The sequence below is a fragment of the Rhinolophus sinicus genome, linkage group LG03 (genome assembly GCF_036562045.2).
Source record: "Rhinolophus sinicus isolate RSC01 linkage group LG03, ASM3656204v1, whole genome shotgun sequence".
NCBI lineage: Eukaryota > Metazoa > Chordata > Mammalia > Chiroptera > Rhinolophidae > Rhinolophus > Rhinolophus sinicus.
The window spans coordinates 57922727-57948965 of record NC_133753.1 but is presented as its reverse complement, the minus strand read 5'-3'; the positions used below and the strand labels follow the sequence as shown (position 1 = coordinate 57948965).

The 26239-nt window shown below is 40.0% G+C and overlaps 1 protein-coding gene across 5 annotated transcripts in view; it reads left to right on the top strand.

Annotated features, from left to right (window-relative positions):
* The window catches only part of GALK2 (galactokinase 2), a 127129-nt gene that overhangs the window by 94553 nt on the left and 6337 nt on the right, over window positions 1–26239 (top strand). For all 5 annotated transcript variants that reach the window (XM_019730673.2, XM_074327766.1, XM_019730674.2 and 2 more), the window contains one exon: window positions 20239–20440. In XM_019730673.2, the coding sequence (XP_019586232.2) occupies window positions 20239–20440 (202 nt within the window). The remainder of the gene's footprint in view (window positions 1–20238; window positions 20441–26239) is intronic.

Below are 26239 nucleotides of genomic sequence, written 5' to 3'. Positions count from 1 at the left end.
GTTGCCCCGCTGCTGGTGTGGATTAGGAAACACCTTCCATAATCTTCATCTACCTAAGAGACCACAATCTGGCCATTCCTGTCGTTGTCGTCGTCGTCGTCGTTGTCGTCATCTTCTTCTCTTCCTTCTCCTTCTCCTTCTTCCTTTCCTCCTCCTCCTCCTTTTTATTTGGTGCTATTTTGGCTTTTGTTTTCACATTTTTAGGTTTATATATAAGTAAATATCTTTGTGTACAAAAGCTGCTTTTCTTATAGTTAAATCTGTTTATTTTGGTCAAAGTGATTATCTCCTAGATTAGTGTGTTCAAGTTGATTGTGCTTCGTAACAAACAATTCCAAAGTCTCAGTGCCTTGACCCAGCAAAAGTTTATTTCGCGCCCACTGTGCATATCCACAAGTCAGCAAATGGGTCTGTCCATCTGAGACACTCAGGGACCAAGGCTCTGGGGGATCCGTCATTTGTCTGTAATCAGTGTGGCTGGAGGAAGGGAATGTTGCTAATTGCTCACTGGCTCTTATGTCTGCCCGAGTGACACCATCATTCCTAGTCTCCTTTCATTGGCTCAAGCAAGTCATGTGGATGTGATGAACTTCAAAGTGCTGGGGAAGAGCATTTGTTCTTAACATGTGAAAGGAGAACCGGGACATTTGAAAATAACCCTGATGACAGCCACATTTCCCTGTGCTTTTTGTGCCTATGAGTCTCATCCCATGAAATCTTGGTGATACTAGTGAGAACCAATTTACTTTCATATGCAAAAATATGAAGCTGCCATTTCTTTCCAGACATCTGGGACAGTGAATATTGTTCTTGACCAAATACCAAGTCATTGTCACTTAAACATTGCACATTTTTCTCATACTGGCATTTTACCTGCACTTCGGTGAAAACCTTCTTAGTTCTGGTGGCTTGTCATTTTCTTCCCTAGCTTGTGGAGTCCACACAGTCTCTCTTCAGAAGACTATCATTCTAGAATTATAGGGCATGGTCCAGGAAAACATCTCCTTCAGTGTGATACTAATCATTTATGTCCAATGCCTTTGTTCTTTTTCAAAATACTTAGCTTCAGGTAGAACAAAGTTTCCTAGTAAGAACTTCTAAATTAGAAACTGTTTACCTGTTACTACCAATATGAGTTTGTTTCCAATTTGTTTCCACATGAGTCAGCAGTTGTGAGTAACTATCCCTGGATCTAGTGACTTTTAGCAGGTTATTGCCAAATATCATTACTAACTACAACAAAAATTGGGATCCTGTGTATCTGTATAGGTATTCACAGTTTTAACCACATGAGACCTCAACTGATTGTCACTCATGCTGTAGGTTTTCAGATGAAAACATGACAGGGCACCGTTCTACATTCAGGGCAAAGATACTGCATAGTTTTTTTAAAAAAAGTTTGAGGAAGATGATTCCTCATATTGTCTTTAGAAGAGAATGGGGTTGGGAGAGACCACAAGAATGAACACCCTCAGTCCATTAGGACTTCTAATGTTGGGCAGCCTTTTTTCTGTCAAGGGCCACTGATGCAACAGCAAAAAAGATCAGAGACCACCGACAAAGGAAAGCAATATAATTTAGTCTTTTAATGGGAAACTATAAAATGTTCCAAGAACAAGGAATATAAAACTCTGTTTGGTTAAAACAAGAAATAGCAACATATATGCTTCATTTCTCTATTTAATCTTATAGGGAAAAGGGGACAGAGAGATGAAAATCAAAACGTAAAGAGTCATATGGGCAAAGAGAAAGAAAACGAATCTGGTAAAGGGGGAGAGTTTGATGTGTACACACTCCTTGTGTGTACACACAAACACAGAGAAACCATGAACAAACTCACATCTGTGTGCATTTACTTCTACACCCCTGGTCCCTGGAGAGCTGCATAACCACATTTGTAATCATGGGCTTCTGTGAATTAGCAGTACCCTCATTTATCTTTTCAGGACATCACCAGTTCTACTGTAAGCATGTTGAGATTAGGGGTATCTCATTGGATGTTTAGGAAAATGAAAGATTTTTATCTTCACTAATACTACACCACATTTTGGGAAGTCCAGGTGTAGTGTAGGTGTATTGTCTTCAATACTTGCCGTGAGGAAATTAAGAGGAGGTTCATGTTTAGCACATGAGTCAGAGCGCTTTCACTCCCATCTCCCTTTGTTCAGTGCCCAGGTCATGTTCTTGGTCTGCTCCAGTGCTTACCTTTCAAAAGCTAACTCTTGGCAACAGCCTGTGTAATCTAGTTGGGTCTTTTTGCATGCAGATGCCATAGCGTCTCACTTGCTTAAACTATTGTAATTTGGTAAACTATTACTTTGTGATCATCTTAATGAATAAATGAGGAATATAAGTAAATAAAAGTAAATTTTTATTCTTTTGTTCAATAAACACTCGATTGAGGGCACCAGTTCAAACACTGTGCTAAAGACGGCATTAGCGATCAGTAAGGCCCACAGAATCCTTGCCTGCATTTATTTGTCATGTTGTGGAACACTACCATAAAATAATTACTAATATGTTCTGATAGAAATATACTACGTATTTCTCAGATAAGCGTTGAGGGTGTTTTTGCCTCTCCTTTGTCTTTCTTGGTTCCTTACATTCCCCACCTCCATCCTCCTATAATTGAACGAATAGGAGAGAGCCAAGCCAGAACTCATTCATTCCCTTTTATGTTAAAATTCCAGGCCAGGCCAGCTCAGGCTGGTGTCACCATGGTTTGTTCCTTTTGCTTTTTCTAAGAACAAAGTTTGGGGGAAGTCCTGGGAAGTTGGTGGGAAAGTAGTTTCCTCGAGAAAGAGGGAAACATAAAAATCGTGGCTCGTCTAGGAGACAGCTTCAGATTCTTCCTTTGCTGATGGGATGGGTATGCGAAGGTGACATTTACTGAGAACCTGCTATACTCAGGACACTCTGTTAGGGCCTCGGGGGGCTATGAAGATGAAGATGGCACAGTGTTTGCCCTCCTAAAGCAGTGTGTGGTAACTATAATTAGGAGGGAACACATAGTATTAGGTGGGTGCAAAAGTAATTGCGGTTTAAGAGGTTAAAAATAATTGCAAAAACTGCAATTACTCTTGCACCAACCTAATACCAACTGGAATGTTCTCAGAGGCCTTCATGGGAGAGGTGGCATCTGGGCTGACCTTGAGAGAGATTCAGAGATGGCAGAACCAGTCTGGGTAAGATACCACTGCTGGGCCTCCGCTCTTGCACAGCCAGGGATGGAGTAGGGTATCTGCAAGCAAGAGGGTGGCACAAACACACCATAAAAAGAAGGAAAAGATTAAGCACATTCAGAAGACTTGGTGTGTTTTGATTGATTGGGATGTCTGGGCCTTCATTTACTGGACAATGGAAAAATATACTAGTGTTTGATGCAATCAATATTTGGGAATGCCACCATCGAAATGGTAATTTGGAAAGTTTATTATGGCAGCTGTATACAGGTTGGTTAGAAGTGAGAGGGAGACCAGTTAAAAGGCAGAACAATTGTTAGACATGGGATAATAAGAATGTGAACTCGAAAGGTGGAGCACAGAGTGAAAAGAAAGGGAGCGATGGGCTCCATCTTGTCATTTGAATGGCCCTGGAGTTAACAGGAGCTTAGTGTGTTGCCAGGGTGTAAAATGCAGGTGAGGGTGACTACAGCAGAGTGAGGGAAAGGTTTCAAGGTCAGAGGAGTAGAATTTATTACAACACAGACAGTGCCGGCTCTTGCAGCTCCTGGAAATCCAAGAAAAGGAAGCAATAACCATGTGAGTTGCCATTACTCAACATGTACAAGATGGCCCTATGCTGTGGATTTGAAAATATTCGCAAGTGCCTATTGGAATGTAGTTTTCCATGGACTAATGTGGTTTGTGTTGAAAGTGCATATATATATATTTTCATCAGTGGTTTTGCTTTTAAAAGCAGGTAGTTAAAGATTTTTTTCCCTTGTAAATGTAAAATGCTAATTTAATTTAGTCTTTGCAGCATGGGAATGGGATATTAATGTGGCTGAAAACAGCAGTTTATTTTTTGTGGGTTTGACCATTTCAGAAACTTCAGATTTATGAAAAATATTGTTACTAGAAAAATAAATTTGAAACCACAGCCCCACTTCAATGAGGATTGTATAGTGTTTTTCCATTTTACTGCTTAACTACTCCAAAGATTCTATGCCTCAGAGCAGGGATTTCTTATAACTTTGCTGTATAGGAAAACCAAGGACTCAGAGTGGATTCTGAAGTGGTCTCCACCATCTACCTCTGGATTTCTGTTCTTGGAAACCAAGTCTTGGTTTAGCCCAGTGGAGCTTTCTGTTTGGAGGGAAATTGGCTACTGGCGTGCAAAAGACAGCTAAAACCACAACTGCCTTTCACCCCTCACCCAAACAGTGGGAAAGTATTTGGGGGTATGAGAGTCTCAGAAGATTAATTATACACTTACATGATAAAGATTTCCGATTCTCTTAGACTGGCATATTTATTTATTTTGTTTTGATTAATTATCCTGAGGTGAAGTCTCTGTCTGACTTAAGTCTGATTTCCAAAATATTTACCACTTTTTAGCTTGTCAGCTGAAAAGTATGCTCTGCATTCTTCCATTTCCACATGACCTTTATGTAGTTGGGCCATATGAAGCTGCTTGAAGAAACTCACCATTGAGAATGAGGGAGACGAAGGTCCAGCTGTGTTTTGCAGTCCTCAGACTGACTCTGAGGATGGACTGGGGGAACCACCCTTTAAGAAGGGCATACACAGACTAATGTGTAAACATCAGTGAGAGTCATGGTATTTCTTTGCTGCTGGGGGCAGATGCCATAGTTTTAGACACCTGGTGTCCAGGCCCCCCTTCTAGGGAAATCTCTGGCTGTGTGCATGTTGATGAGGGGTAGGGTATCCTGCTTCCTTTGGGAAGCTGAGGGGTGAGAATTGCCTTTCACAGGTCACTTGTCACCTGGGGGTGAGTGAGGGTCCTAGGCTCGTCCTGGTGTCCTGGCACATTCTTGTGTTTGGGGCTTTGAGTCTAATAGGCACAGGATCAGTTGACAAAGTATTTAGAGTCCAGAGTCATATCCAGACTTGCGGAGAGACTTGGGCAGTGTTCCTCCCCTCTGCCTATTTCCCTTTGCTTCTGACTCCTTTCATACTGGTTTGCTTGCATTTTAATGGAAATTAGGAATATGTCATCTTAATAGACTTTGTGAGCTCCCTCATATCTTTAAAATAAATTCCTTTTTGATTAAGTTAGTATGTGTAGATTTCTGTTGTTTACAAACAAGAGTCCTGACTGATAAAATTGCTTTAATGGTTTCTTATTATTAGCTAGAATTCTTAACTGGGATTTAAGAATAGCTTTATGGAATCTGTGCATATGTTGTACTATAGGTCCAATTTTGGGTATTTGTGCATTCAGATGGATGAGGGGAAGGAGAGGGTCCATAGCTTTTATTTGATTCCCAAAAGGTTCTATAACCCTGAAAAGGTTGAGAACCATTTATCTACAAAATACAATTTAAACACCGTGCTGCAAAGCCCTCATGAACTGGCCTCTGCTTACCACTTTGATTTTCTCTTTCACTGTGTTTCCTGTGTTCCCTCTATACTTTTTCAAAGTCTGTTATTCATTTCCTTTTCCCTTTCCAATTGCACAAGTGACAGCAGCGACAAAATGCATCATCCAAAAAAGGAAGATGGTTAAAAATCCTAAAGAATATAAAGTGACAAATAGTTCGGTTGGATCCAACTGTGGCCTTCCTCTAGTATCACATAGTGTTGTCTCTTTTTCTTTAATTTTAAGGTGGTAGTGTAACATATTACAGCCCCAAAGTAGCCAAGCTTCCAGAAGTAGCTACTCTGTGTTCAAGACAATTTGTTTACAAGATTCTAGTTTTGTATTTATGAAAAAAAAAAAAAAGGTTAAGCAATGATAACTTGCTTTAGTTCACATTAAAATGGTTTGAAATATATATACAATGACTAGGGATAGGATATAAGTATCCCTGTTAGAAGCAGGTCAGACAACAGGAAGGTGAGAAAAACACAGGAAAAGAAAAGGAAAAAGCTATGTTTTTCAAAAAGAGAAGTCACATATTCCTTTAATTATGCATGTTGTCTTTCAAAAGACAACACTTTATTAAGCAGACTTTGTTCCCGTTTAGCCAGTTAAACTATAAAAAGTAAACACAGACAGCCCAGAGGAGGCTGCCCCAGCCAAGTCCCGGTGGCCTACTCCCGCCCGGACTCTGAGCCCCACAGCGGTAAGAGATAGGACGTGCTTCTTCCGCGCCAGCCTGGCCCAGAAGAAATGCGTGCAACGGACGCTGCAGCCCAAGCTGCCGGGTTGCGCCAGCCATTCCTCCCAGCAGGCTGGGGGCCTGAGGTGGTGCAGCGGGAGGAAGTCCTGGGAACCCCAGCTGTGGCCAGAACTTTGGGGTGCCCCCCAAAAGTGCAGGAGAGCCCCAAGTTCCCATGGCATGTCCTCCCTTTGTGTGACAGATGGTCCTGAAGTAAATTCCAGAACCTATTGGCAGTCTCCAGGAACATTGTAATAATCTATGGAAAAGTTCCAGAAAATTAACCCTTTTATCTTTCATAAACTCCAAGGAGTGGATGAATAAATTGAAAAGGGATTGGAAGGAATCACATTTAACATTGCTGGTAGCAATCACTTAATGCCAGGGGCAAGAGTAACAGGTAAAGATTTCTATTCTTCATCTTCATTTCTTGGCTCCAGTCACATCAAAGTACTATGGATTTTCTCAAAGCCCCTCATGGTTTTTAATCTCCATGTCTTTGCTCACTCATGATGTTCCTTCTGCCTTGTTTCTAATCCTTTTCTTTGCTCCGTACAACCTTTAAATTGGTTTGCTGGACACCTACTCATCTTTTCAGACTCAACTGGTTTCACCTCCTCTGTGAAGGTCATGATCACTCGGCCCCATCCCCTTGGCCCACCTGATTCAGCATTGCCAGCAGTCGATACCAAGCTGGCCGCTGGTGTGAGTGTCTTCTTTGTTTTCTTGGGGCATGCTACAAAGTCACTGAAGGGAGCTGTGCTGCCTAGGCACATGTTTGTAGAGAAGTTAACCCCTAGGGGGCAACACCCAAGCAGTGGGAATATCCGTGGATCAATGCTCCAGCTTTCCCTTCCTCTGGGGGGCCAATGCTGAGGCACCTTCTCTGTGGTTCTTCAGAGAGACCCTTGAGCAGCTGGGCCCTGGTTATCCAGTGGTGATCTGCTCACTAAGCACCCTCTGTTGGCTTATCTCCTTTCCTGTCTCACTTTCCTTCTTCTTTTGCTCTTGTGTCCTGGATTCCTGCTACCTGCACTCAAGCCTGTGTCTCAGGCTCTGATTTCAGGTTAACCCAGATCAAGACACCCTTTTCACTCTGTGCCTCCACTTCTACTGTGAGCAGGTAGCTGCCTTAGCACCTGTTGACCTTTATCGTTCTTATTTAGCGATCTCTCTCCAGTAGACGATTACTTCTTTATTTATTTTTAAAATTTCAAAAGCTTATTTTATTTTTTATTGATAAGAACACTTAATATGAGATCTATCCTTTTAACTACTGTTAAGTGTACATTATGTGATTGTTGACTATAATGTACAATGTTGTACAGCAGATCTCTAGAGCTTATCCATCTTATTTGACTACAACTTTATGCTTGTTGATTAATAACTCCCCATTTATTCTTCTACAACCCCTGGTAACCACCATTCCAGCCTTTGAGTTTATGAATTTGACTGTTTTCACTGTCTCATATAAATGGAGTTGTGAGTACTTGTTTTTCTGTGTCTGGCTTTTTTCACTTAGCACAATGTCCTCAAGGTCCATCTATGTTGTTGCATATTGCAGAATTTCCTTCCTTTTTAAGACTGAATAATATTTCATTGTATGTATATACTGCATTTTCTTAAAAAAATTTTTTTTTCAATCTTGGTTGAAGAAACCGAAGCTTTAAAAGTTCAAAAAACTTGCTTAAGACCAAACAACTAGTAACTTGCAGATTAGGATTTGAGATGCCTTTTTGAAATCTCCACTCTTACACATAATGCTACCTAAATGGATAAGACAATTAAATGAAGTGCTAAATTTATGAGTAATAGGTAAGGAGATGGCCTCTTTCCTTTCAGGTGAAGATATGGGGCATCATTACTTGGGCACTACATTTTCTGTATGCATTTGTCGATGGACATTTAGGTTGTTTCCATAGCTTGTGAATAGGGCTGCAATGAACATGGGAGTGCAGATATCTCTTTGAGAGCCTGATTTCAGTTTTTTGGATGTACTGTACTCAGAAATGAGATTGCTGTATCATATGGTAGTTCTATTTTTATTTTTTTGAGGAACTTCCATACTGTTTTCCCTGGTGGCTGCATCATTTTGCGTTTCCACCAACAGTGTGCAAGGGTTCCAGTTTCTCCACATCCTTGCCAGCACTTGTTGTATTTTGTTACACTATTACTTCCTGAAATTAAACACTCTCTGCCTGTTCCAGCCGGGGCCTTCAGCCATCCTGTCTTTGCAGCAAGGAAGCTGTGTGGCTCAGGCTTTTCTCCTGTGACACTTTCACTGCCGTGCTTCCCCCACTACATCCCATCTTCATGGCAGTGAACCTTCAGCTTTCCGGCACTTGGATGTCAGCTGCAGTGGGTCACTGTACAGTGGTCTCATAGTTTGTCTTATCTATTTAACTGAGTTGTGAGTTCCTCAAAGCAGGGGCTTCTATTTCACATGTCTTTCCTGCCTTTTGGAGCATGGTGTGGGACACAGCTCATGTTCAGTAAGAACTCTTGGTTGGCTGGTGCTCGATCTGTCTTAATGCTGTGGCATCATTCTATAGAAGACGAGGTAATAATGAGGAGGCTACCAGCTCTTGAGCGCAGAATTTAAAATTAAATGAGTGGAGCTCTTTAAGACTTTGAATAGGCGTATCCTCCATTTACTGTTGACCTGCTTCTCTCAGAGCTTTTAGAGGAAAATGGAACTAGTGTGTTTCTTCTTTCACCGGCTCTTTCTCATTCTTTCCCACCGAAGATATAATAAAATAAGCAATTGTTTGTGCCCTTGTTTAGATTCATTGATTAGAGATGGGTTCTGATCATAAGCTATGTAGCCATTGTTTTTTAACGTAGAAGTGAGTATCTTTTTGTTACAGAGATTGTCTAAAAGAAAAAGAATATTTTATAGTAACTGGTTATAATTATGTATTTTATGTTCCCTCTCTTTTATTTGAAACACATTTTGTTTGTTTTAGAAATCTCTTTTCTCCCACATCTGTGAAGCAAAATACAGAGTAAACAATTCTGTCATCTGATAGGGAGTATTAGGTACACTTTAGACACTGGAGTTTACTAATTGTCTCCAAACCTTCTTTTCACATACTATTCCCAATTTTTTGGTGAAGGTATTAGTAAGCTTAAATTGCCAAAATAGCAAGTCATATTGCATGTGTTCCACAATTGTTTATTTAGCCAGGTTTCGGTACAGTTTTGTTACAAAGTCAAGGAACTGAATCATTCATTCAATAAACATTTACTGAGTCCCTACTGTGAGCTAGACCCTTTTTTAGCTGCTGAAGATACAATAGTGAAGACATTAGACAAGGCCCTTGATCTCCCAAAGCTGACCTTTGTGGTGAGAGATAGCCACAAACCAATGAACAAATGAACACACAAGAAAATGGGATGGTTGTGTGTTGGGAGAATAACAGGATGGACAGAATGTGCATGTGAGGGAGTTACTCTAGACTGGAGTTAAGGGAAGGTCTCCTTGAAGCCGTGACACCTGAGACTTGGATGTCAAGCAAAGGCCAGCCGGGTCAAGATCGGGGGAAGAACATCCAGGCCAACAAAACAGCTACCGTAATGGGCCTCAGGTGCCCGTGGGGTGTACTGGAGGCACAGCGAGGGAGTCAGAGGGAAGGAAAGTTCAGAACTAGCAAATAGAATTATTAGACAGTGAATTTATTCAACAACTTTACAGTTTAAATGGATATGGCTGCCATGATCACTTAGGTCTCAGAATCTGTTTCATGCTTTCAGGATTCGAATCAGTAATCATCTAAGATTACATTGGAGAAAGCCAGTTTTCTAAAGCCAGTGTTCTAAAGTCTGTGTGACATATCCTGCTTTGAAGCCTCAGATTTCCCATGGATAGGATAGGACACTGGTAGTATTTTAGGAAAATGGCACCTGGTGTTTTCGTCTTAATTTGAATTTGTCTTGGAAGAAATCACGGATGCAATGAAGATGGTAAGAAATAACTTCACCCTTTAATATAATAACTGCTCTCAGGGGTTATATGAGTTTATAGACAGATGGAGCATATGCTTTTAAAGTTAACTGGACAGGGAAGAAAGCTGTTAAGGAGAGCTTCAGATTTTCTTGGATTTTTTGGTATCTGCATAACAGAGACCTGATGAGTTGCCAGCACATAACAAGCCAGAACCCTGGATCCAGAGAGCGTTTGTGAGGGCCAGCCAACAGAGAACTGCTTTCCCTCCCAAAGGGTGGTCTCCAAAGCTGTTGTAGCCTTTGGCAAGATTTTTTATCACAATTAAAAACAGATGCCCTTTCTGCCCCTTCCTTGTCTGAGTTACTACCGTTCAGGGGGTGTGAGCCATGGCGATCTCTCACGCACCTTCGGAACACCCAGCAAGAGTCCTCATTAGACATTCTTGTTCGGATGTCTTGCTGTGAAACACTGCAATACACAACAGACACAGAAGTGCCAGGTTTGAGAGGTTCTGATGATCTGTCTGCTCGACGCGTTCTGTATGTTTCTTGTCACAAATCAAAACATCAGTGCTCACGTTTACTATAAAAAAATCTCCCTGGACAGTTTCTACTTTAGAATATTTAATCATAAAGGAAAATATTTAATCTTAACGGACTATGTAATCCTAATGGAAAACCAAAGCATATTCTCCCTAGTGGATTATATTGAGCTGTATTGCAGGATATGGCCCTAAAAGGTGCTTATATTATGTATATGACACTGAGAATCCAGGGTAGCAAAAAAAAATCACTTTAAATTCTTGGTTAAAAGAGGCTTATTAGCTGTAATAACACAATATAACATGTGGACTTTGTTTGGATCCTGGTGTAAATCAATTGACATTTAAGTGACAACTGTAAAATTTAAATACGGACTGAATGTTGGATGATATTAAGGAATCATTTGTAATTTCATTAGGTGTGATTAAGATGTGAAGGTTATATAAGAAAATATCCTTATTTTATAGAGCTGCACGCTCATATATGTAGAGTGGAAATGTTACATCTATAATTTAAGATCCTTCAGCAAAGTATCAATTGAAGCAAATATGGCAAAATGTTAATAATTGTTCAATCTAGGTGATGGACTCAGGGAGTTTACTCTAGTATTTTCTCCACTGTCCTGTATATTTGAAAATTTTTATAATTCAAAGTTAAAAAAAAAATCAACCTTTGCGAATCAGGGCATAGTACAGTGCTTTGTCAGCTAAATAGCACTAATTTATGATGTTTTGGATATTGCTTTATTGTGCATTTTGTGCTGCAGTCGTAAATAGCAGTGGACCTAGAAATTTGATGATTTCTTCATAAAAGGACATTACAATAAAAATGAACCAATTTTCTCCCCTTTACCACCACCCCCCCTCCACTCCTATGCTCTGATTTTGTAACTTGGCTTATGATTATGGGAGGTGAAGTAGTTCAAAAGTAAAACTGAAACATATGGACTCCTAAAACTGGTATTTTAAACATTTTGCTTCAACCTCAATTTAAAAAAAAGAATAATCTTATAGTACAGTTACCAAAATTATTTTCCTTCCTTTCAAAATGTATATTTTACAACCTGGGTTATATTAACATATATAAAATTACTGACACTGTCTCTCCAGGCATATACATGTCAATCAATGGTTCATCTTTTTCCTTCTCTGTTCAGAGATTTTGAGTTGTTGTTATCGTTAAATCTACCTGTGCTCTTTCTTTAGTGTGTTTTTGCTGACAGTATATGCCATTATTGGGTATAGGTAAGACTTTTTTATGTTGGGATATTTTGATATCCAGACCCTAAATAGTCCTATTTCCATTGAACTTATTTTTTTAAAGATTTTTATTAAAAATATAGTTAACATATATTAGTTTTAAGGGTACACCATAATTATTCAGCATTTATATACCTAAAGAAGTGATCACCATTGGAAATCCAACAAACATCTAACACCGTACCACACTATCACAATATTATTGACTATATTCCCTGTGCTGTACATTATATCCCTATGACTTATTTGTTTTATACCTGGAAATTTGGACCTCTTATTCCCCTTCATCTTTTTACCCCATTTAAAAATTTTTCAATTACAGTTGGCATTCAATATTATTTTATATTATCACGGGATGTAAAGTACAGCATAGGGAATGTAGTCAATGGAATTGTAACAGCTACGGTATATACGATGACAGAAGGATATTAGACTGAGGAGGGTTATCACTTTGTGAGGGGTGTAAATGTCTAACTATTATACTGCTTTGTACACCTGAAACACATAAAAATATATTATTTTATATTAATTTCAGGTGTACGGCATAGTGGTTAGACATTTGTATAATTTATACAGTGATCTCCCTGACTAGTACCCATGTGGGACTATGCATAGTCATTAAAATATTGACTGTAGTCCTTATGTTATACCCCACATCCTCATGACTACTTTGTAACAACCAATTTGTACTTCTTAATCCCTTCCCGTTTTTCACCCCCTCAACCCCACTCTAGTCTGGTGACCATCAAAATGTTCTTTGTATCCACGAGTATGATTGTGTTTCTGTTTTGTTTGTTAATTTGTTCTTTAGATTCCACATACAAGTGAAATCACATTGCATCTGTCTTTCTCTCTCCAACACTGCATTCAGCACAACACCCTCCAGGCCCATCCACACTGCTGCAAATAGCAAGAATCCATTCCTTTCCATGGCCAATTAATATTCCATTGTATTTGTGTACCAACTCCTCTTTATCCATTCATCCATTGACAGACACCCAGGCTGCCTCCACATCTTGACCATTGTAAACAATACTGCAGTGAACATATGGATGCACATGTCCCCTTGACCTTGGGTTTTGGGTTTCTTTGGATAAATTGCCATTTTATTATTCATAATTTTGATCTTTTTTTTTTTTTTCCATCTTAAATAAGTTCCTCTAACCTTTTTTGTAATAGTGGTTTGGTGGTGATGAACTCCTTGAACTTTTTCTTGTCTGGGAAGCTTTTTATCTGTCCTTTGATTTTAAATGATAGCCTTGCTGGGTATAGTACTCTGGCTGTAGGTCCTTGCTTTCCATCACATTGAATATTTTGTGCCAATCCCTTCTGGCCTACAAAGTTTCTGTTGAGAAATCAGCTGACAATGTTAATGGGGCCCCCTTTTAAGTTACTAGTTGTCTTTCTCTTGCTGCTTCTAGGATTCTCTCTTTATCTTTAACCTTTGCCATTTTATTATAATGTGTCTAAGTGTGGGTCTGTTTGGGTTCATCTTGTTCGGTACTCACTGTGCTTTCTGGGGTTGTATGTCTATTTCCTTCACCAGGTTTTCAGTCATTATTTCTTCAAATAGGTTTTCAATCCCTTGCTTTCTCTCTTCTCCTTCTGGAACCCCTGTGATGCGAATGTTGCTATGCTTGATATTGTTCCAGAGGTCTCTTAAACTCTCCTCATTTTTTTGGACTCTTTTTTCTTTTTGTTGTTCTGATTGGGTGTTTTCTGCTACCTTGCCTTTCAAATCACTGATTCAATCTTCTGCCTATGTAATCTTCTGGTGATTCTCTCTAGTGCATTCTTCATTTCAGTTATTGTATTCTTCACTTCTGACCGTTTCTTTTTTATGGTTTCTATGTCCTTTATTATGCTTGCTATCTCTTTGTTGAAGTTCTTGCTGAGTTCCTTGAGCATCCTTATAACCATTGTTTTGAATTCTCTCTGTTAGGTTGCTTGCTTCCATTTTATTTAGTTCTTTTTCTTTTTTGAGTTTTTTTCTGTTTTCTCATTTGGGACGTATTTCTTTGTTTCCTCATTTTGGCTTACTCCCTGTGTTTGTTTCTATGTATGAGATAGATCTGCTATGTCTCACAGTCTTGGCCAGGTGGCCTTGTATAGTAGGTGTCTTGTGGGGCCCTAGTACAGTCTCCTTGGTCACGTGCGCCAGGTGCTCCAGGAGTGTCTCTTGTGTGGGTTGTGTGTGTCCTCCTGTTATAGTTGAGCCCTGATTGCTATTGGCACATCAGTGAGCGGCATTGGCCCTCAGGCTGATTGGCTGTGTGATTTGGCCATGTCCATAGTTTATGGGCTGCTTTGCAGAGGGCTTATCCAAGTGAGTGGGATTCTCCCCAGTGGGCTCTGGTGGCTGTTGAGACTGCCCTGTATGGGGCTAATTGGGTGGTGCTCTGCTGTGGTCTGAAGCCAACTTCCAAGTATTTTGTTCTGGGGCCTCTTGGGGAGAGCTCTGGTGCAGGCCCAAGTCACCCACTGCCTGTGACCAGCTGGGGACTACCTGGTAGGAGATACAAAGTGATCCATGGTTGTTTGCTGCCTGTGCTAAAGTTGGAGTCATGTGGGAGAGCCACATTGTGAACTTAGGATGGCTGCCACCAGTACTGGGCCTGGGGTAGCTCTGCAAAAAGCCAGGACACCTGGAGGCCTGCTGCCACCTGCTGGCTCCCTTAAGGTTCAGCCACTGATAAAGCTCATGTGGTACACAAATTGGGTGAGGCAGGGTCTCAGGGAGTCTCTAGAGTGGGAAGAGTTGTGGTTACCAGGTTAATGGAATCTCTGATTTGATGTCAGTGTTGAGCCTGGTGCCACTCAGTGAAAGTCACAGAGCACACTGAGGCCAGTTGCTGCTTGGCTGGGGCCAACGGACTCTGATAGTTTTCCAAGAAAGAGTACAATTCGGGAGGGACTGGCTGCTCCCGAAGAAAGTGCCTCCAGTATTAAGGGAGTTGGGTGAGGCAGGGTCTCAGTGAGTCAGCAGGGTGGAGCAGTGGGGCTCATCAGATCAGATTCAGATTGGGGGCAGGCTCAACACAAAAAATAGCTTCAACCTGTGGGCTGCACAGGAGAAGGATCCCACACAGCAAAAATGCTGACAGACCTCCAGTCCTTGCACTAAAGCCACACACCTCAGTCTTCCCCCCATATGTCTCCAACAAACCCCAAGTCACCATCCGTCTGCTGGAGCCTGCAAGGGAGAGACCCTGTGTGCAGGCTGTTTAAGAGGATGTCTGGGTTTCCCGCAGCCTTCCGTCCCACCAGTTTAGAATCCCCACTGTTTTTCACAGCCAGATGTTGTGGGGACTCCTCTTCTCAGCACTAGTACTCTGGGCTGGGGAACCTGGTGGGGGCTGGGGTCTCTCAGTCCTCTGGGGGGAACCTCCATGGCCGAGATATCCCTCCTGATTCTCCTCTGCCACATGCAGTTGTGGGGCCCCTTTAGTGTCTCTGCCCCTCCTACCAGTCTCGACATGGCTTCTTCTTTATATCCTTTGTTATAAAGCTTCTGTTCAGCCAGACTTCAGATGATTCTCCAGGTTGATTGTTCTGTAATTTAGCTGTAATTTTAATGTGTTCACTGAAGGATGCAGGCACAGTGTTTATCTACTTTGCCATCTTGGATTTCCAGCCTCCATTGAAACATATTTATAGAAATAACAAGTTCACACTGCAGTACCGTGTTTCACTGAAAATAAGACCTACCTGGACAATCAGCTCTAATGCGTCTCTTGGAGCAAAAATTAATATAAGACTCGGTCTTATTTTACTATAATATAAGACTGGGTCATAATATAATATAATGTAATGTAATATAATATAATATAATATAATATAATATAATATAATACAATATAATACCAGGTCTTATATTAATTTTTCACTCCAAAAGATGCATTAGAGCTGCTTGTCCAGCTAGGTCTTATTTTCAGGGAAACACGGTATGAGCTAATTCACATGATTTGGGTACTGTGGAACAAAACATGTTTTTTATTTTCCCATCTACATTTAACTTGTAAGTTCTCTTTTTTCTTAGTTTTACTCTATACTTGTCAGTATTTGCAGATTCAATACCAAAGGGAATCTTTGTGCCCCCTTTCCTCAGCGTCAACACTAGTAAACTGTGAGTACTGGCACCTCATTTTTTTTTTTTTTTTTTTTAAATAAAAATATCTATATGGAGGCATCATGATTTTGAACTGGGGTTAAAAATCAAGTCCTAACCATATCATCATCAACAGTAGACACCCATTAGAGTTCCTGTCATGTAAGGCATTGTTGAAGGTGCTGTGGGGTAAAATGTTGTAGTGGGGGAATGCATGGAAATAGAAGACTGGGTTTCTGTCTTTAGCAGTTGGTAAACTTTGTGGAGATAAGAGGAACCATTACTGTGGAAAGTATATGATAAGCACCCAAATGAATGCCATGGACTGCAAGTGTGGTACAAATTCTGAGTCAAGAGATTGTTTCCAGCTAGGGCCATCATGGCTCCATGGAGCATATAAAATTTAAACTGAACTTGTAGAAAGGGGTAAAATTTGACAGGGAGAGAAAGGGCAAGAAACTATTTCTGTGTGGACTAATGAGTATACCCAGAAGTGAGGAGTGTCCGGGTAACTACGAATAGGCCAATTTGGCTGAAGGGAAGAGTTCCTATTGGGACTGAGCATGTTGAGTGCAGGAATTTGGATTATGGTAAACACTGGGGAAGCAGTTAATGTTTGGGGTAGGAACATGAGTAAGGCCGTGCATTAGGAGCTCCATCTGTCAGTTTTAACCTCAAGACAGGTTTCAGGGAGGAGAGATTAGGATAGGAATATCAGTTGGGAGACCACTGAAAAATAGTTTAGGTGGGAAAGGGAATAAAAGTGTAAATTTGGGTAATGACAATGGAAGTAGAAAGGAGGGATGATTACAAGACATTGTAAAAGAAGAACTAATTAAATCTGATGACAGAATTTCAGTCCTCTGTGAAACAGAACAGGAAAATTCACATGAATTGGTTTCATTTCACTGATGCAAGCAGTTAACTGTAAGTTTAATATAATATGACTCAACTGAGAACCTTTGAAAGAAAACTTTTAATTATTAATTTATAGGAAAGTTAGCTCCACACTTAGAATTACTGAACAATTACACAAATCCTAAGAATGTATACTCACTCCTTGGCTGCCTTTTTATCCACCTCTATGACTTAAGAAGACTGTGCTATGGAGGAATCTAACAATATGACCTGAGACTTCAATAGAATCTCTTGGTTCATAAGTGGAATGTAAAAGCACTTCTGTAAAACTAGTAATAGTCTAAGGGAGAAGAAGCTGGAGGCAGAGCTGACCTTACTCTCTTCCCTTCCATCTCTTGCTCATCTTCTCCCTTTCTCCAATCTAGATGGCAAGGGAACCTGTTGGTGTGATCCATACAGGTCAGCCTCCTGGGGAAGATAGCGGGGTGGGGAAGGGCAGAGAGTAGAACTGGGGACACGAACAGAAGTTAATAGTCACAGTTAGCATCCTCTTTACAAAATATAAAATATGGGGGGAAGGCTTGGAGAAAGTTCTTTATAGAATCATCAAATGTGAGAGCTAAAAAGATCCTGAGAAATAATTCTCAACCTAATTTTAGAGATGAAGAAATAGAGCCCTATCAGGGTAGCAACTTGGGCACAGCTAGTTGTCAAAGAACTGAGAAGAAATGACAGACCTTTTGATTCTCAGCCTTGGTTCTTTCCAGTGGGCCAGGTAGCTTCATATATTGTCCAAAATTGTTTTATATCTACCAAACCAACTCACTGTTCAGCAAGGGTGAAATGGTAAGAAGGTCTCAGTTGCTTTTAAAGGGAATGTATAACATAGACACAGCCATTGCAATAGGACATGTTTCTGTAACTGAAGTTAGAGTTGTTGTGGATAATGTGGAAAGTACAGAAATGTGTCAAGGAGAAAATAAAATCACCCCTAATGTACCACAGAGGTAATGACTTTTAACGTTTTGGTGCTTTCATATAATTTTTAAAAATTAAAATTGTATAAATATGCATATATGTGAATGCAAAATTAGTATCAATTGTACATACAGTTTTGTACCTTTCCTTTTCACTTAATAATGAACAATTTCCCATGTAGTATAGTGTCTTAGAATATGAGTTTTAATAGCAGTAATTTTTAAAACTTATGTATGTAGCATAATTTAAAAAATGATTCTTCTTATTAGACATTTTGATTGTTTCTTATTTTCTACTATGATAAATAATGCTGTATTATGTGTATATAAATATACCTATATCTATATATCTATATCTCTCTATATATGTATATATGTATATACATATATGTATATATACACACATATGCGGTCTGACAATTAAGTTCGCAAACTTGTTGCAACAATGTTGCTAACCGTTTTTGATATCAGAGGGATTATTCATTATGACTTTGTACCAACTGGACAAACAATGAACCAAGTTTACTATTTGGAAGTGCTGAAAAGGCTGCATGAAAAAGTTGAAAACAACTTGAACTTTTCGCCAACAATTCATGGCTCTTGCATCACGACAATGCACCAGCTCACACAGAAATGTCTGTGAGGGAGTTTTTAGCCAGTAAACAAATAACTATATTGGAACACTCTCCCTACTCACCTGATCTGGCCCCCAATGGCTTTTTTCTTTACCCGAAGATAAAGGAAATATTGAAAGGAAGACATTTTGATGACATTTAGGACATCAAGGGTAATATGATGACAGCTCTGGTGGCCATTCCAGAAAAAGGGTTCCAAAATAGCTTTGAAGGATGGACTAGGCGTTGGTGTCAGTGCATAGCTTCCCAAGGGAAGTACTTCAAAGGTGACCATAGTGATATTCAGCAATGAGGTGATACTCAGCACTTCTAGGATGAGTTTGCAAACGTAATTGTCCGACCTCATATATATACATATATAAATAATTGTGGTTATCTTTTGGATACATTTTTATAAATAGAAGTGTCAGCATAAGCATTTTCAGTCGTCCTTTCTGGTAAGTGACATTGAAAAGAATGTGGCTCTGCGGTCAGAAATCCTGATCTGTTCTGCTTCTGCCACTTTCTGGATGTGTGACTTTAGGCATGTCACTTCACTCTGCTGAGCCTCATTCTCTTATCTGTTAAACAGGGATCATACTGTGTGGAGGTTCCTCAAAAAATTACGAATAGAATCACCATGTGACCCAGCAGTCCCTTTCCTGGGTATCTACCCAAAAAATCTGAAAACATTTATCCATAAAGACACGTGTGCTCCAATGTTCATTGCAGCTTTACTTACAGTGGCCAAGACATGGAAACAACCAAAGTGTCCTTTGATAGATGATTGGATAAAGAAGTTGTGGTATATATATACAAAGGAATACTACGTATTTGGCCATAGAAAAGATGAAATAGTACCATTTGCAACAACATGGATGCATCTTGAGATTATTATGCTAAGTGAAATAAGTCAGGCAAAAAAAGCAGAGAACCATATGATTTCACTGATATGTGGTATATAAAACTGAAAACAACAAAAGAACAAGACAAAAAATGAAGAAACAAAAACTCATAGACACAGACAATAGTTTAGTGGTTACCAGAGGGTAAGGTGGGGAGGGTTGTAAACGAGGGTAAACGGGGTCTAATATATGGTGATGGAAGAAGAACTGACTCTGGGTGGTGAACACACAATGTGAGATATAGATGATGTAATATAGAATTGTACACCTGAAATCTGTGTAACTTTACTAACAATTGTCACCCCAATAAACTTTAATTAAAAAAATCAAATAAAATTAAAACAAACAGGGATCATCCTGCCCCATCCCTGTTCTGTGATGAGAGCTCCATGAGATAGTTCCTTTAAAGTGCTTGAAACGTAGGAAGTACACAATACATGTCACCTGTCCTTTCCTATGTGATGGGTAAGTTTGCATGCACTGTGTGCACACGTTTGGATGTGTTGAATGGAATGAAGAAAATATGCTTGCAAGATTGTATTTAGTATCAAGAAAATAAAATTGAGTTAAAAAGAGACAAATTTAGACTATAGAGGATTCTTTCAGTGAAAGAGAGATCTGTTTAAAGTCTAAGATATTGATAATGAAGACAGAAGTGGAAGTCCTCCATAACCGTATGTTTTTGTGCACTGGGTTGTCCAGTAACTATTTCTAACCTGGTTCCCATCCCCTTCCTTCCTAAGTGCCCATCTTCAAACTGTACCAGCGGGCAAAGCACGTGTACAGCGAGGCTGCACGTGTGCTCCAGTTTAAGAAGATCTGTGAAGAAGCACCTGACAACATGGTCCAGCTGCTGGGGGAGTTAATGACCCAGAGCCATGTGAGCTGCCGGGACATGTATGAGTGTAGCTGCCCTGAGCTGGACCAGCTGGTGGACATCTGTCGGTGAGGCTGAGATAGCAGCTTGGCGGGGGCTAGGGGATGCTGCCCAAGCAATTGTTTAAATTAATGAGAAATAATGCAACATTCTTATAATCTTCTAAGTGAAGGGAGATCCTTCCCTACTCCTCTGTGAGGGGTTATCTTATGATACAGAGCTGAACTTGTTCCTCCCTAAATATCTGTGTGGTTGAAAGAGTGGCGACCTGATTCCATGGCTTTATGAGTTCCAGGCTCAGAGTCAGTTCTTCACCACCTCCGAAGAAAGACTTTTTCATCTTGGGATGAATAGACATTTCAGGGAGCTGTCCTCAGACATGGACCCTATTGTTACTTTCTCATGATGCTGTCCACCACACTGCAGCTCTACCAGCATCTAAGTTTAATAGTTTTAATCAAACCAAGGGAGAAAATGGAAGAGGACCTCAGGCCTGATAGGAGTGTGGGGGTGGGGGTGCAGAAGGAATTACTCAAACCATCGTTTCCTGCCTCCCAGGTTTAAGTTAGGCAATTTAGGGAAATAAGGACCGAAGAAAGCCTAATTTATAAATGGTTGGTTAAGACAGAAATATAAAGAGGGAAATTTTCACAAAGCCTGAAAACAACTTCCTTATAATTGCTAGAGAATGGAGGTAATGGAGTAGAATGGTTCCTTTACCCAGAAGGGATCTCATTGACCTTGGGAGAACTGAAAGGGAAATTGGGAAAATTCTCAAATGGCTAGATGTTATTTCCACTGTGAGAAGATAATACAGAACTGTGTGTAATTAGTAATGAAAATACTTACCACTTGGCGCCTATGGCTTGCCTCACTCATTGCCACACTCCCAGCCTGAAAAGTTTAAACCAAGTAGCCCCAGTGATCACAAATGGCATGTGTAACCCAATTTGTCAAGAGACTTGAACACAGCATTGATGACAGTAACTGCTGTCGTCAGTGCTTGCTCACTAATTGCTAAAAAGCCTTACAGAGCTTGTCTCATTATAAGTGCTCTTTTCAGAAAATACCCAGGGCCCAGTCAATTAAAGGGACAAATATTGTTCAGTTCTGGACATAAGAGGAAGTGGAATGATTTGTGCAGAAATCGGGAAGAAGTATGTTTGCCTAGAAGGTAGCAGGGTAGTTTGAATCCCACCTGAAAAGCAGGAGGACATTTGCCAGCTTCCTGGAATTCTTTAATGAACTTTCTCTTCCTGGGATGTTCAGCCAGGTAAAGCTCTTATGGAGCCTTACATTCTCATGGAGAAAGAGGGAAATGACAATTAAAACTAAACTGAGTGGTAGTGCTAAGTGCTATGGAAAAAAAAAAAAAAAAGAAGAAGGGATAGAGAGAACCAGGGTTGAGTGGGTAATCCTATACGGAGGAGCCGAAGGAGGCCTCTCTGAGGAGATGATATTTGAGCAGGGACCTGAAGGAAGTAAAGAAATGAAAACAGCAAATAGATAGGTCCTGAGGTGGGTACATGGCTGTCACATGTGAGGAACAACAAGAAGCCCAGTGTGGTTGGAGGGCAGTAAAGGAAGGAGAGTAGTAGGTGAAGTGAGAGAGGTAGTGGGGACCCATACCACGCGGGCCTCTAGGCCACTGGAAGGATGCTGGCTCCCAGTAGAGAAAGTGACCTCAGAGGTGCTAAATGATTGTAGGCCAGATATGCCCTGAAGAGAAGATTTAAGACAATTGCTGTGTGGGTGAAAGAGAGGAGTCAAGCTGATTCCTGGGTTTTGGGCCTGAGAAAATTTCCTCATTTCTATAAAAGCCACATTTTGGGAAATCAGACCTCACATTTTGAGGTGAGAATGATCCTACAGTATCATCAGATATGAGAACAGGGGGAGTAGAGATCCGAGAAGGCAGTAAGAGCTTAAGTGATTTGAACAAGTTAACATAGTGAATCAGTGGAGGAGGGAAGCTGAAATGGGTTTAAGAAGGAGCACCCACCAAAGACAATCTTTAGATCACCATCCCCAGTCCACTTGTGGCACTTTAGAATCCTTTAGTTTTCTGGAAGGCCTGCTTGGAAACTATTTGCTTGAAAAGAATGAGGAACTCCTATGCCTAGAATACTCAGAGCACCATGTAAGAGCTAAAATCTTAATGTGATCTGAGGGAGGCCATATATATATATATAGTGAAAGGTGACTATAGGACAATGGACAGGAAATTACTTTATGGCTCAAGTAGAAAGAAGGGGGCAGAAAGGATAGCCGAGATCAACAGTGCTTGCTGTGTTTTCAGGGGAGCCTTCTACTGTTCTTCAAGAGAAAATCATTTGAGAATCCAAAGAAAGGGCCAGGGAGGGAGAAGGAAATTACACTTATGCAGTTAGGCTGCTTATTTGTTTTTAATTAATGTTAGAAAACCTCAATTATGTGAAACAAAGTATAATAATGAAGGAAAAAGATGAAGTTTGCCTCTTAAAATACCTCTTTTTACTGAACAAAATGTAAATTTTAAGAAATGGCTAAGTTTTAAAGTAGGATTTATTGAGGAACATGAAACAGTTTTGAAACCAGGTCAGTTATATGTGAGACAGCTCATTTGTTATTGGTTTCCCTGGTTATACTTAAGAAAAAATAGTTAAGGCCTTTTATTTCCATTTTGACACTTGTTGAAATAAGAGAGGACTCATTGCTGCATTATTGCCCAAGCTATTAAGGAAGATGAATGACAAATTTTAATAGACCCACAAAGGTTACAAAAGTAAATTTGCTGCCTTCCTCAGAAGTCTTTCCACAACTTTATTCCAGGGCTGTGCTGCTCAGCCTCTTGCACACATTCTCCTGACCAGGTCAGTATGGGGGAAGAGTGAAGTCACACCCATATTAGTATGCTCTTAAGTGCTAATCTGTACACTCTGCCAAGGCAGAGGGAGAGAGCCAGGTCAGCTGCCCTTGGGGCTCGCTTCTCTTTGGGCCTCTGTCTTCCACGTATTGTCCCTGCCCCTCTACCCCTGCCCCCCAATATATATATGCCATATGCCGGACCCAAATCAACAGGTCTTCAATGGCCTTTAGTAGCTTACATTTCTAAAATAGACTCATAGTCATATGTTCTTATACTTTCTTATTTGAACAGCATTTGAAGTCTGTGATTTCTTGAATCTAAAGCAATCTGAAGTGTTTCTAACATGGCTGTAAAAATAATAGAAATTGTTCTGGAAGGTCTGTTTCTCTGAGACTCCAGTCAGAAAATTCTATACATAATATATACTATATATATAAATATAAATATAAGCAGTCATATATATGTATATGTCTCACATATAATTGACTTGGTTTCAAAATTGTTTTATGTTTCTCAGTAAATTCTGCTTTAAAATTTAGCCATTTCTTAAAATTCACATTTTGTTCATTTAAAAGATATTTTATATTTGGGCAAGTATCATCTTTTTCCTTTATTATTATACTTTGTTTCATATAATTGAGGTTTTCTAATAGTGATTTAATTTTAAAAATATTGAGTATATATTGATATTTTAAAACAAATATGACAACCCAGCAGCCATTTATTAGAACCTACCAAATGCCTGGAATTATGCGGGGCTGGGTTGAGAAACATAGATATAAGCTGTCCCAAAATTTAAGATTTTCTGAAATAATTTAATATTCATTTGTATAATATAATATTTATTGATTTTGAAATAAATAAAATTGAATTGAAATACAAGACACAATTCCTTGCTTTCCCTCTTGGAGTTTTCCCTCTGTAGTCTGCTACAAAGTTGGGTATGACTGGAGCTCTCCCCCCTTCTCCACTGTCCTGGGCCTTATACCTTAGTAAGTGCTTTATGGTCAAATCAGTTCATTTAAAAGAATGAAATTTTAGTCAGGCAGTGTTGGGTACCTGGAAAGTTAGTTATACGAATACACTTTTCAGTGATAAAAGCATCAAAGGGAACATGCTTTATAATCTCCATCTCTCATCTGCCCCACCTTTGTTTTGTAGATCATGCTTTTTAAGGCAGAGGCTGCTTTTGTTGTTTTGACCAGCCCTTCCTCATTATTCCCAATCCAGTCACCACAATCATCAAAGTGGTATTTGGAGGATTTTAGGGTTTTGGTTTTCATAACTCTTGGATTGCCTCCCTGATGATTGCCACTCAGGACCTATATTTTTAATGCCTTACTGTTCTCCCAGGGGAAAATAAAATGCAAACGTGAAAAGTTCACTAAATACCCTTGGCTCAACTGCTTTCCTTTCTTAATTTAAAGCTTATATCGGTCTCCTAACTTTTGGATCTCTCTCAGAATTTCTACGGCATAAGCCAAAGGGCGTATTAAGCACCAGTGGGGAACGCTGCAGACAGGACCTTTCAGACTTGTGAGTGGGTAGCTGGGCAGGCTGCTGCCCAGCTGCTGGGACATACCCTGATTTGTGATCACAAGTGCCACTGACTCAGGGCAGAAGGCTATTTATAATAGCACTTATCATTCTCTAGTGGGGAAATTTGAGCCTCGATGATTTCAGACCATGTGGCTGATGCAATCCAGTCCATTTTCATTTGCAGCAGGCAGGTGGTGACAGAGCAGCTCTGGAGACTCAAAAGTGAATGCATTTACCTAGAAAGATTTCTAGCTTCTGCTCTCTGGAAACTGGCAGGATACTCAGGAAAATAGGCCCTCTGGCACAATTCCTATGGCTTTTGCAGCCAGTTAGAAACAATACTCTCAGTTTGCTTTAGGTTCAATTCGAAACCACAGCTTTCAAAAACTGTTCAAATGAAAATGTGTAAGAAAATATTTCTAGAAGTCCATTGAAGACCATAAAAGACTGGGTTGACTTGAGTCCAGTAAAATGGCATAGTTTGGGTCTTAGAAAACCACTAAGAGGACACAGTGTTCTCCTCTACACGTTGCCATGGTCTTCCAGAGATAACTTCGTGGACACCTCAGTTTTTCTCAGCATTTTCCACAGGGAGAGAGAGAGATTTTGATGTGGCTGACAGTGACAACTTTTTTTTCTTTAAATTTCAAATCACCAAATTGCAAACTGGCCCTTTGCCAGCCTAAGAACTCAGAGTAACCGTAGAATTCCAGGGCCAGAGAAACTTTTCAGCCTGGATGACAGGCTTAGTTCGGCTATTGGACCAGAAGCTGAAGGTTTGAGGGACAGGAGATGAGTAATCTTTATTTGCAAGCATTTTTGTTTTCTTCCTTAAACATCTATTTTCATTTGAAAAGCATTAAACAAATGATGAAATCAATTGAGAAAATCATTGAGAGGAGAATGAATTACTGGTCTGGAATAATTCTGATGTCCTAGAGGACGGGTAATAGTCTATTGATATTTTCCAGGAAGCAAAGTAGCTCATTTAGATGGGAGAAAGGAACAAAATTGTGCTAAATTACTTACGGAGTTTTTAATCTGCTATGAATTTGGAGTAAATTTTATTAGGAAGAATTGAAAGTACATGTTAACTTTTATTGTTAGGATAAGTTGCATCTTTTAAAGATGAGCGATCCTTGTATTTTGTGTAGGGTCTTTCACTTTGGTGTAAATCTGAGGCTTGAAACTGTGCCTGGTTAATGGTGACAAAAAGTGCCTCTTGCTAGGTGGTGGTTTATAGAGTAGTTCCCATCCCAATCACACATTTCATTTAATAATAAATTATGAGTCCAGTTGTCAGACCAGCTCCTGAAGATGCAGTCAGGGAAGATTCCAGAAAAATGACCACTTGAGGAGTTGTATAGCAACTACTTACTATGTAGAGCCAAAACCAGGGGCTAGTTTTAGATACAATTAAACTTCAAATCACCTTGGCCACACTGAAAACCCCCCACAAAACAAAACTCTCTCTCATTAG